Genomic DNA, 13,283 nt, shown 5'->3' with positions numbered 1-13,283 from the left:
AGGAATGAGCTTTGTTGATCAGGTGCAGTAATGCTGAACAAGTGCAAGGCCTCCGTTTTAAAGGAAGGGAATGCTATGCTACCTTCATGAATTTAACTTAATTACCTGAATGAATTTTTTAACTAGGCATTCAATTTAGTGCCAAAATCCTAAAAGTAGATAAAATAGAACCTCAAAACTAATTAGCTGTGAAATCGGTGGGTCTGCTTCATGAGCAAGCAGTTTGGCAGTAAGAGGTTAACTCTTATTAAAAAGTTCAGTACTGGTTTAAATAGTTACTAGAGAGGAGGAAGGTGCATGTTTCTAGAAGGCCAGAAGTTCCCACACCTGTTTGTTTGTGATATGACCACTTTAGCAGTGCAGAAAGGGTGCTTGTATAAGAGGCAAAAGAATACTTTAAAATTCAGCAGGGTCTACCCATGTTCTCTTGAGTTGTATATGTACTTCATTTATGTGCAGTTTTTGTTCTTCATTCCACCCTGCAGCAAAAATGTAAATCCTGTGTGTTTATATTAGAGATGTGGGTATTCTGGGTAATATTCCAACGCTCTGAATGGATTGGAGTGTTTAGGATATTTGATATTCTAGAATTAAGTGTTTGTGTGATGTGCTCTAAGACGTTTGCTGCTGGTAGTACAGTTACCGTTAAAAATGGGATGGGATGGAATCATGCAACCTGGGCTTGCTTTATATCTGCTTTGCTATGCACTCTTAACATGCCCTGAGACTGCTGGGTGGATCAGTATACAAAGCTTCATAAAATATTGCGGGATAACTAGTATGCTTAAATATAATTAAACTTTGGAAGGAACTTAGAAGGGAATATATTAAAGGCCTAACAGCCTGTATTTCCATGCTTTACTTTGCTTCATATTTTGTGGTTTTAAATCTCTACTGTGGTTCCTCTCACCAAAGAGGACTTGCCCCAAACCTGGGAATTCTCCTTTTATACTTCCCCCCTTGCATTATTGTTTATTTAGCAAACATAATGCAATTTGACATTATGTTCATTTTATGAAATTTCCATACCAGTTGATTATAGTAAAACCTCTAAGCAGTTCAATATTGCTAGATCATCACTGGAAGAAAATAATTGCATTGGGGAAAGAAATTTAAACAGTTTATTGCCATCACCATCATTATAAACATTATTGACATTTTTTAACAAGAACAGTTGTTGTTGGTTTTAACAAGCTTTAGCATCTTGTGTAGTTGGTTTACTAATAGGGTTAAGGGGTGTTCCCTTCTGAAAGTATTTGGAATTGAGGAAGAAATGGAACTGTCAGGGCTTCAGTCCTCCTCGGAGCAGCCTGCTCCTATCCTGTTGTGTTGATTGGGCTTATCCCTATTGCTTTTAAAAAGATCCTTTTTACGAAGAACCAGCACACAGGAGAATCCATAGTTAATGCACCTGGGTTTTTTGTGCTGAGAAGAGAACGGGATTTGTTTACTGTCTCTGCTTCCGCAGCAAATACCAGTCCCAAAGTTAGTATGTGCACCCTGTTTTCTGCTGCCAGGAACATTCACCAGTAACTGAGGGAGCTACACGTGTGAAGCCCCCAGAAATAATTTGGGAAGGGGAGGTTCTTCAGAACCTCTCAAAATATGTAAAAATATTTAAAATTGTCCAGTAGCACCTTAGAGACCAACTAAGTTCTTGGTATAAGCTTATACCAAGAACAAACTTAGTTGGTCTCTAAGGTGCTACTGGACAAATATATATATATATATATATATATATATATATATATATATATATATATGCAGGTTTTGGTGTCCTCGGGTGTCTTCCCGTGTAAAAGATGGGGTGTCTAGGCGACGTTTCGACGAGGTCTCACTCGTCATCTTCAGGCTGGTGCTTTCGGCTTCTTGTTACTGGAACAGAGCAGGATCTCAGTGTTTGAGTTCCTATAAATACTGTTGAGGAGGTGTGGTGTATAGCCTCCAATGTTCTGGGCAGAGAGGAAGTTCCCAGGCTAGTGTGCCTTTTCTTCTTTTGTTCCTTAATTACTTGAGGGATATCTTGAGTGATTTCTTGAGTGATATCCTGAGTACCACTTAGGTGGGTCATTAGGTGTGGATTAGTTGCTAAGGCCTTTGTGTCTTGACCTCTTGAACTTTGTGAAGAGTTTTTCTGAGAAGATGGCTGTACTGCATTTTGTTGTGCTCTGGCTTGGCTTCGTGTATAGGGGTGAGCTGTGGTTTTGTGGCCTGTGCCAGCCAGATCTGTGTAGGGATTGCAGGGGGGTGCAGCATCCGGAGGTGCCACCATGGTTTGGCTACTGGATGGTGTCTGTAATTTATCTGTGGAGAGGGTCTGGGTTTGGCCTCCCCAAGATACACAAAGAAGGAACACCACTCAGACCAATAGTCAGCTCCATAGGCTCACCTCTACAAAATCTCGCTAAATTTCTCGCCAAGCAACTTCAGCCCTATGCAGAATCCATCTCTTCACACGTTCCAAACTCCTTCCAGTTCATAGAAACAATAAAGAAGCAAAACCTACATCCCAATGACCTACTTGTGAGCTTCGATGTTGTATCTCTCTTCACACAAGTGCCCATTAATGAAGCCTTGACAGCCATTCAAAACAAATACAATCCCCCCGAATACATCTTGGACCTGACCAACCACTGCCTAACCAACACGTACTTCATCCACAATGGACAAAGATACAAACAGATAGAAGGAGCACCTATGGGATCACCCCTCTCACCGGTCATCGCAAACCTGTACATGGAACACTTTGAAACCAATGCTTTAGACAAGTCAGAACACAAACCCAAACTTTGGCTCAGATATGTTGACGACACCTTTGTAATTTGGCCATACGGGAAAGAAAAACTGGATAGCTTCCTCACACATCTCAACAGCCTACACCCCAAAATACAATTCACTATGGAAATAGAAGCCAACAACCAACTTCCCTTCCTTGACGTCCTAATCTACAAAAAACCTGATGGCTCCCTAGGACACACTATCTACCGGAAAAAAAAACACACCAACCGCTACTTACATGCACAATCACACCACCACCCTGCACAAATAAACTCCGTAGCCAAGACTCTCATCTCCAGAACCAAACGCCTGGCTGACAAAGACCACCTGACAACTGAGTTACAGAATCTCTCAAATGTGTTAATTGCCAATGGATACCAGCAAAACAGGGTTATGAAGCTAATCCAAAAAGAAACACCCCCCAAAAACCAAGACACAGAAGAAAACAATGGCATGGCCCTCCTTCCGTATATCAAGGGCACTACAGATAAAATTAGCAAAATCCTCCATAAACACAATATCAAAACAGCCTTTTGCACCAACCAAAAAATAGCCAATATCCTCAGAAACCCCAAGGATAAAATCCAGTTGGAAAACCAAGGGGTCTATGAAATACCCTGCAAAGTCTGCCCAGCCACGTACATTGGACAAACAAACAGACGAATAAATGCACGTATTGCAGAACACAAGAATGCCGTCAAAAAAGAAGAAAAAACTTCCTCTCTTTTCCAACACATGAAAGAAACAGGACACGAAATTAATTTTGCAGATTCCAAATTGCTCTTTAACATGGAACATCACCACAAGAGAATAATCATGGAAGCCATCGAGATAGAGAAACACCCTCACAACATGAACAAGCGTGACGACACATCCCGCTTGCCAGACATCTGGAAATTAGCCCTCCCCACAAAAACTGACACCAGAGCCAGAGGCACACAGAACGCCATCACCAATCAACCACACCAGACCCAAACCCAGACCCTCTCCACAGATAAATTACAGACACCATCCAGTAGCCAAACCATGGTGGCACCTCCGGATGCTGCACCCCCCTGCAATCCCTACACAGATCTGGCTGGCACAAGCCACAAAACCACAGCTCGCCCCTATACACGAAGCCAAGCCAGAGCACAACAAAATGCAGTACAGCCATCTTCTCAGAAAAACTCTTCACAAAGTTCAAGAGGTCAAGACACAAAGGCCTTAGCAACTAATCCACACCTAATGACCCACCTAAGTGGTACTCAGGATATCACTCAAGAAATCACTCAAGATATCCCTCAAGTAATTAAGGAACAAAAGAAGAAAAGGCACACTAGCCTGGGAACTTCCTCTCTGCCCAGAACATTGGAGGCTATACACCACACCTCCTCAACAGTATTTATAGGAACTCAAACACTGAGATCCTGCTCTGTTCCAGTAACAAGAAGCCGAAAGCACCAGCCTGAAGATGACGAGTGAGACCTCGTCGAAACGTCGCCTAGACACCCCATCTTTTACACGGGAAGACACCCGAGGACACCAAAACCTGCATTCCTGTACCCGTGAAAATCTACGAAAGCAAATATATATATATATATATATATCTCGACTGTGTCAGACCAAGACGGCTACCTACCTGAATTCTGAACCTCTGTTATTTAAGCCCCTCAATGTCCCATTGATGTTGTTCTCACCTTGAAAATGCAAGGACTCATACTTGGCATTTATATGGCATTTTTCGTGAGTGTCATGTTCATTATCCCACTATTTTTTTTTAAAAGCAACCTTACAAGGTAGGTCAATATTATTATCCCATAGTGCAGATGGGATAAGATGTGGAGATGGAGAGATAAGTGGCTTGCCAAATGCTGCCTAGTGGGTTTGTGACATTGAGAGTTGAACCAGATACTTAATTGCTCACGCTGTCATTGACTGTACAAAGCCAGATGCTGTGAACTAAAAGTTGTCTTTACTTACATAGAATTGGGACTTCCTGCCCCTTCAGCACCGAAAGAAGTGGAGCAAGGAGGCAGATCCAGTTCTGGCGGTGGAAGGAGAGGAAAGCACCAGCAGAACTCCCCTCAAGCCCCTTTCCTGGATTGCAGCCTGTGTGGAAAGGTTTTCAGTAGCACCAGCTCTCTCAGCAAACACTACGTGACTCACAGCCAGGAACGGAAACATGTCTGTAAGATCTGCAGCAAAGCATTTAAGCGCCAGGACCACCTGTATGTATATGTTTGCCAGTAAAACTGATTTAAATGTATAGACAGTTTCTGCTACTGTAGAAATTTGGCTTGATCTAGTTTGGCTAGGGCCTGGTACAAATGCACATAGACCTAATATTCCTTAGACGTAATCTGCCTCCACTTAAGAAAATGGTAAAACTACCCAGGGAGTTGTGTAAGTTGTGTAAGCAGACAGCAGTGTAATACAGTGAAGTTTTCAAGTTCCATCATTCAGGCAGGATTCCGGTGGTGGAAGAGGCTCCTAGTATTGAGGAGAGAAAATCTTTCTAATTTACTCTGTGATGCATGAAATAATTTGGCCTTCAGAAAATCAGAGCACTTACTTGGTGGGATGTGGTTGCAGCGATACCACAGGAAAAGTATCTTAAGCAAAAAGAAGTGGAATTGTGCAAGATATTTGAGCCCCCTGTATTGTAATTTGCATTTCATAGAATTCAGATTTTAAGACAAAAAACACAATATAAAAAACAAAATTACTAACAAATGTACAGTTAAAATTTAATATGGATATTTATTGCGGGTATGCCACTGACCACCTGAATGAAGCTCGTGCACCACTGGTAGTCCAATAACCAGTTTGTGAACCCCTGCTTTACCCTAATATAACAATATAGTTGATAAAAGTGAGCATTTCATTTGCCTTCGCCAAACCTTTATTAGGCGTTACAAATATAGGCCATCATAAAACATCCATATATAAAATTTTAGCATATATACAAATAAACAGACATGTAAAAAAAATGTAATAACAAGGATTTTCATTGGAGCTTCTTCCCACTAAATAGTGCCATTCACCATTCTAAGAGATACTTGTGATAAAAACTCAGCCACCCTTGCAGTTACTTCCAGGTTCATGTCAGATATTTTCATTGTGCTGCACTGTTAGACTACCCAGAAAACGGGATAGCATGCGTTTGCATAGCTGGTTGCACAATGGACAGTAGAAAAGAATATGTTCTATGTCTGGCACATTCAAAAAACATCCACAATGTCTGTTGTTTCTGGGGATTTTTAAATATCTGCCCTTGACAAAAGCTGAGGGGGAAATGTTTAATTTGCCTAGATGGGAAGTGATTTTAGTGGTTGATTGTGATAATAAGATGAGCTTACTCTTCTATATTCTGATCTTGTTAAAAAAATTTTTTAACCTTTCATCTCAGGAGTGGCCACATGCTGACACACCAAAAAACAAAGCCGTTTATTTGCATAGAACAAGGTTGCAATAAGAGTTACTCAGACCATCGGTCACTGCGCCGGCATTATGAAATGCACCACGGTTTGAGGTTGTTAAAGGACGAAGAAGCTTGTGAGGCCTCCCCACCCCTCCACGATTCACGTGTCCAGGTGGGATCTAGTGGCATGAGAACTGCAGAGAGGCTGGCTGTTCACCCTGAATCCCAGGCCCCTAATAATTCCCTCCTGCCCCACAGAGACCTGTTGAGGTGTCTTGTAAGTAGCTTAGTCAGCCAGAAGCTCCCGCCTGCTTCTTCAACCTCTGTGGGACAGCCCGAGTCTGATTCTAGGGGATCCCAGCAGCCTTGCTCTTCTGTCTGTGGACAGATTTCTTGTGTGCCGACAAGTACTGCAGTGCTCACAGAAGCCACCAGTGATAAAGTGACGAAGGAGCTTTACCCTTGTCAAAAGAACGCCGCCTCTTCCAGTGTGTACACCATCATAAACCCTGGGAGTTTATCTGTACTTGGACCAGCAGAAAACATTGCAAACTTGCCAGACAGGCAGCCACATTCAGAACCTCAGTTTCCATTAGAAAACACAGCCCTGGAGTATTGGTCGAACAGTGGTGTGCCTCGTTTTCCGTTATTCAGAGGCCAGAAAATTCCCGCCACCTCTCACCAGTCAAGTGGCAACTTCCAGTGGGTCAGAAATGTGCCACCAACCTACACCCAAAGCAAAGGAAACGGTCTTTATCTTGCTCAGATGCCACCTGCTGCAGGTCAGGATGCTTCCCAAGGCCTCGTGGGACCCTCCCATGCTTTTGACTCTCTGTCGCAGAACTTTGAGCGCCCAGATGTTTTATCGTTCACTCCAGCCCTCTTAAAGTCACAGGGGGAGATCCCTGGAGAGCAGAATCTCAGTGGCTTTGAAGAGTCTTTCAGGCCATCAACAAGGCTTCCGGATCCTATGAAGCATGGTGTGCTGCAGAAGGGTGAGGCCACACCACTGTTCAGGCAGCTCTTAATGAAATCCCAGGAATCCTCTGTGAATCAGGATCAGCTTCAAGTCCAGGGTCGCCTGTTCCAAAGGATCACCAAATCTCAGCACATTGTGTCCCACACGCAGCTGTTGGCTCCGTTGCAACTGGCAGCTGCAGAGACTGAGCAAGTGGTAGCGAAACCACTTCAGGGTGTGTTTCCGCAGCAAGCAGGTTTGGTTCATCCAGCTCCTGAGCCCGCTGAAAGCGAAGGGTCCCCCTTGCGCGTAAAAAACGCCTTGTCCCAGTTTCAGAAGGACTTCTCGTTGGGCAGTGAGAAAGAAGGGCAACAGCCAGCTTCTCCTCCGCAGTCCTTTCAGCTACTTGCCGTGCCTTCTGCAAGCACAGGCAGCATCTCTCATCCCAAGCACACCAGGACCTTGAAAAGATGCCTGGAGCTCAAAGACTTCTCTAGCCCTAGCCAGTCTGTAACGTACGAAAACACCCCGGGAAACCACACATACGGGAAGCCGAGGCAGCTGGAGAATGGCTCTCCTGTATTGAGGAAGAAAGAGAAGAGTAAGGCTTGCGTCAAAGAACCAGGCTGCAAAGGGCATTCTCGCAGTGGCAGACCTCGCCGGAAGGAGAAGCTGAAGTTCGACACAGCTCCCATGGCTTCTCCCAGTCAAGTGGCCATGGCTTCCTTTTCTTTGCCTAGCACCTCATTTGATAGTGGGGCCAGAGCGAAACCAAAGCTGACCATTTTCAACAGGATTCAGGCATGTTCAAACCGTAACATGTTCATATTTTATTTCTTTAAGTGTTTACAGTATTGGTGGGGTCAGATAGCACCTTTCTCTAAAGTTTATGTCAAGGCAGCTGTTAGTGTGCCTATAGCCGTGTTCCCCAAACTTGGGTCTCCAGCTGTTTTTGGAATACAACTCCCATCATCCCTAGCTAGCAGGATAGGGATGATGGGAATTGTAGTCCAAAAAAAAAAAAAAAACAGCTGCAGACCCAAGTTTTGGGAAATACTGGTCTCTAGCTTCTGGGAACTTGGAGGGAACTTAACAAAATTCTTCAGATAGTGTGAGCTGTTAGCCAGTAACTGATTTTATTTATTTTAGCAGAAGCCATTCTTGGATTTAAGCAAGGTCTAATAGGTGATTATCTTTGGCTTTGCTCACAGAGTGAACCCTGTATAAGTGCCAAGGCACTGGCAAAGAGGCCTTTGATCCCCTTTCTCCAGCAAGAGTGACAAGCAGAAGCAGACTTCTCCCTGTATATGTCTCAGCTGCTCATTCCCACTGGCCTTGAGTTGATGTGTGCATGGGAGTGAGTTGGTGAGTACATAAGTGGAAAATTCTGCCAAAGCTGCTGTTCTTCCTGACAAGAAGTGGGTTAAACGGCCCTTGTCCTATGGCCAGTTTGGGAGGAAATGGCTGAGGTGCGTAATGAAAATGTGCATGGGGGTGAGGGATGGTTCTAAAATTTGGGAAGAAGTGATGCCTCTGGGCACTGTTGGGCTCTCAGACTGCTAGCTCCCCATGTCTGCATTACCTCTTTCCTCCCCAGCTGTGATCTCTGAAAATTGCCCACTCTCCCTGCATGACATGTTAGCAAGAGGAAGAAGTTCTCATTGAGCCTGGTGTGATCATCCCCCCTCCCCCACTGTTAATTGTAGTGCAGTGGGGCTATTTTCAAAGAGATCCTGGCTCCAAAGAGAGGGGTAAAACCTCCCCACGTACTGTGGTTCGGATCAAAATGAGGGGTGGGGGATGCTAACAAATTTTAAAACCCTGATGCAATTGGCAGTAGTGCATTTTCTGCAACATTTGTTAGGCCCTTAGTAAAGAAGAGGGGAGAAAAAGTAGACAAGAAAGGTTTTATGATTCCAAAAGCCTGAGGGCATCTGAGTAATGTAGAGCTCTTTCTGATCAGGAGATGTTTTATCTTTAAAAATATATAAATGTACTTAACTTTTTTTAACACAGGGTGGAAATATCTACAGCTTTACAAATGCAGTGAGGGAAGAACAGTTTCCCTTTGGTTGGTAAGTAGGGCATGGTGATGTTGGAGAAATTTCAAAGGGGTTCCTAGATAGGCAGTATCCCTCCCAGAAACCCAAAAGAAGAGTATGCAGGCTAAAAGTAAAAAGAGACCTTTATTGAAGTTCTAATGCACATAGGGACAGCCTCAAAAATAAGGAGACTGCAAAGAACCACATCCAAAGTAATGTTTCTTATACACTTCCAGATTACACACATGATTTCTATTCACTATTAAAAGGATCACAGCAATCTTAGTAGTTGCAACCCATTGTCATCATCCTGAACCAATCAGAAGCTTGTCAGATCGGTCCTCATCAGAGTATCATGTTGGTTACATGTAATCATTTTTCAATGTCTTTCTTTATCAAGACTTTGACTACTTTTCCTATTAATTAAATGTATCCCAAGATCCTCTTTCATCTGTCTACAAAACAATTCAATATTAATCACAATTGCCGTGCCTAGCTGATTCTCTTTTAATGCATTCAGTGGCAGCCATGCATTCTAACAGTTTATTGTTTTCAGTGTTCTGGAACAAAGATTTGCTACATACAGTACCAGAGACCAGAGTTCAAATCCCCACTCAGGGCTTTTCCACATTTCCGCTTGTCTCATGCCTAGGAAGAATGGGTCCGAGACATTTTCCATTTGGCCCTCGGCTCTTTACTGCTGAATCAGAACAAACGTCAATCCGCAGAAAACCCGACTGATGTTTGCTCCCGTTCAGCATTAAAGAGCAGGTTGCTCTGGGGGAAAGCAGTGGTACAAGCGGACGTTTGGACGAGCCCTTAGTCATGAAGCTCATGGGGTGAGTTGCAGTTTCTCAGCCTGACCTACCATCATAGGGTTGTGAGGATAAAATGAGGAGGTGGAGAACTCTGTACGTCACCTTGAGCTTCTTCGAGGAAAGGTGAGAGAAAAACAGAAAAAATAAACTTGACATAGAGGAGTATCCAGAAATGGGTTTGATTTTGGGAAAGCGAATTGTGACACAAGTCTCACTGACCCTGCTCTGCACTCTGGTCCAGTGTTTTTGCCTGGCTTGAATGTGCCTTTTAACTTGGATAATGCTATTTGTTTGTCTCCATGGAGGAAAGGGAGGTGTATGAGAGTGCGTGGAAACTGTATAAAGGTAAAATTTACATTCTGCGCCCTGCACGCTTTCCCCTCTGCACCTGCTTACCAAAGGACTGGCCCTTTGATTGCTTGTTCTTGAGGGAACATGGCCTTCAGGGTGAAAAATCCCCAACCCCCTTGACCTAGAGGCGAGCTGAAAGTCATTAAATCAGCCTTTGCCAATCTGGTTACCTCTGGAAGTTTGGAGGTTGTCCAAAACATATGGAGGGCACCAGGTTGGCCAATTCCACATTAACCAAACACTTCCTGGGAGGGATGTTTCAAAATCAGCTTGTGGTAATGTCCCAAGGCTCTGGTGGTTCAAAGAAAGTAAGTGCAAAATTTGGCTGGGCTGCTGTAAGTCCCTAAGCAGCTCTCTGGATCCCAGCCATTATCTCTGCGGTGGCACTAGAAATTGTTACTTATGTATGATATCCCAGTGGAGTTTACTTCACTAGTTAGCACAGTTTGCTGCTAAATGAACTGTAGAAACACTTTCCCCAGAAAGACATAAAACAGGTTCTGAAGCAGGAAATGTAAATGTGAATGTAATACAGTTATGGGGGTAAATTACAACCTGGAAATTCAGGCTTCATAATATTACGCTTTTTTCATCTCTCTTTGCTTCGTTTTCTGCCATCAGTAGTAAGACTGGGGGAGCTCCTGGAGACAGGAGTGAGCATGGAAATGGCTTTGTTTGTACAACCTGCAATCAGCTGTTTTATACTGAGAGGGGCCTGAACAGCCATATGTGTTTCTATAGTGAACAATGGCAGTCTCCAGGGAAGGAAAAACAACAGGTAAAAGAGAAATTGAACTCTGGTGAATGAATATTTGTCACTATTAATATTAGTCACTTATAGAACAAGCAAAAGTTTAACACTCTGGATGAATTGTTTGAATTTTCGGCAGTAGCCATTAAGCTCATGAGGTGGCCTTGGGCAATTTCTCATCTTTAAGCCTAACCCATTTTACAAGGGGCCATTGTAAATGTAATCCTGACTTACTAGTAGCTGTGCGGGAAGGAATAGCATAGCTGTATGACTAGGAGATGGTTGCACATTGCATCTTCACCCCGCCTCCCAATTTTTAAAGGCTTTTATTTTTTCAAAAATTATAAAACAATAACGGGGGTTTCAAGTTAATAAATAGTGCACCCCTGGCTTTACTGCGGTTAAGGGACATAGTGGCCCATTTCGCATGTTGAAATGTTGGCTTAATAAGCCAAAATATTCATGAACTTTATGTGTGCACATGCACACACACCCATTTTTTGTGACTGGGAAATCAAACCACGAAGCTGCAACTATCCATACTTCCCTAACGAGATGTGAACTGGAAACTATGGAGTAACAGGTTATGTGTTGGTGCACAGAGACTTTTCATATGCTGACTTACTAAGCCTAGATTTAATGGCCATTGGCACCAACTTTAACTGTGAGAACGATTAAGGTTTTGGTTTCATTAGGATTGGAAATCATGGTTTAATGTAGGTCTGTGCTGATGAGTGAGAATGTTCCCACAACCACAGAGGTGGTTGTGATATAATAGACGGTCCAGCTGGCAGCATCTAGCTGCATTTGAATTCCTTTCCCACCTCCAAATATGTGCTTTTTGTTCATTAAGCCAGCTGTGTGTGTGTGTGTGTGTATATATATATATATATATATATATATACACACATACATATATACATGCAGTGGTCTTCTGATGTTATTTGGTTTCTGGTTTTCCTTTTTCCATTCGGTAATAAGATAAATCTCAGCTCCATTTGGGGTTTTGTGTGTCTCGACAGGTGTCCTGAAGGGATGCAAAGTGTCTCTGCATACACATCTGTGCCCCTTGCATCGTCTGCCCATCACAATTTTGCATTTATTTAGAAAATGTACACCCCACTGTTCCACCTATGGGTTTCCAAGGTGCTTAACAATCTAAATGAAAAAGGCAATCCATAACATTAATAATGATGGGGATTTTGCTAGTCGTGATAATAATGCTGACTTACCTTACAGGGCAGTTATAAGGATTACCAAAATAATGTATGTGTAATGTTTTGAATGCTGAAAAGCACTACATAAATGCTAGCAACGATTCTTGTTAATACACAGCACAATTCTGTGCATGTTTACTTAGGAAAGCGCGCATAGGATTGTATCATTTTAGTGCAATCCTGTACATGTCTGCTCAGAAAAGAAGTAAGTCTCCCTGACTTTCATAGGATATCACTACCCTAGTAATAGATAAAGGTTTGCAGCTTTAGAAGCTTAAAAAAAGGAATGCAATATATATTATATATTTCATTAGGTACTCTTGTTTCTATATCATTTTTCAAAAACCAACCAACCTGGAAGTTGTTAGTGTCTGCTGCAAGGGCTTTCGAAAGGGTAGAAACTGAAATAAAACAAAACCAAAAGCTAGCCGCAGTATTGTCTTCTGTATACTTGTTGCGAGAATGCACATTTCTTTTTATATTTCCTTTCCCTTAAGGCATATGAGGCAGAGCATTTGCAACCTCAGAAACTGTCCCTCAAGGAATCAGGGGATGGAGATACTCCTCCTGAAACCAAAAGGCCTTCGGAAGATGTAGCAGTAGCACCTCTTGTAATCCCTGTTTCGGTACCTGTAACGGCTGCAAACCTCCAGCAAGAGAGCAAAGTGGGTGGTGATTTGCAGTGTTAACTTCAGATCAGTACAGAGAAGACGTGCCAACTGTTTGGGATCTAACTGATCAAGAGTTCTGGTGGGGTTTCATACTTAGCCCAGCAATTTGTGCAAAGATCCACCCTCTGCAGGGCGACAGGAAAGGGATCTGCACTTCTGGAAACCTAGAACAAGAAATTTAAAATAATTTTTATTTCATAGCTAGCCAAAATCATTTTAAATATTTTTCAGCGTTTGCGATGGACGTTTGGACTTCCATGACTTTTCAGGGCAGGGATGGGGAATCTGTTGCCC

At 42.9% G+C, this 13,283-nt stretch overlaps 1 protein-coding gene across 12 annotated transcripts in view; it reads left to right on the top strand.

Moving 5' to 3' along the window:
* Positions 1–13,283, top strand: part of ZNF541 (zinc finger protein 541) — a 37,295-nt gene that overhangs the window by 6,184 nt on the left and 17,828 nt on the right. For 10 of the 12 annotated variants that reach the window (XM_077932337.1, XM_077932335.1, XM_077932339.1 and 7 more), the window contains 5 exons: positions 4,745–4,988; positions 6,170–7,940; positions 9,156–9,214; positions 10,972–11,128; positions 12,816–12,983. In XM_077932337.1, the coding sequence (XP_077788463.1) occupies positions 4,745–4,988; positions 6,170–7,940; positions 9,156–9,214; positions 10,972–11,128; positions 12,816–12,983 (2,399 nt within the window). The remainder of the gene's footprint in view (positions 1–4,744; positions 4,989–6,169; positions 7,941–9,155; positions 9,215–10,971; positions 11,129–12,815; positions 12,984–13,283) is intronic. The other 2 variants (XM_077932340.1, XM_077932341.1) reach the window with 2 other exon arrangements.

This window comes from Podarcis muralis, chromosome 7, assembly GCF_964188315.1.
Source record: "Podarcis muralis chromosome 7, rPodMur119.hap1.1, whole genome shotgun sequence".
NCBI lineage: Eukaryota > Metazoa > Chordata > Lepidosauria > Squamata > Lacertidae > Podarcis > Podarcis muralis.
Note: the sequence above shows the minus strand (reverse complement) of the source record. Positions and strands in the feature narration are given on the sequence as shown.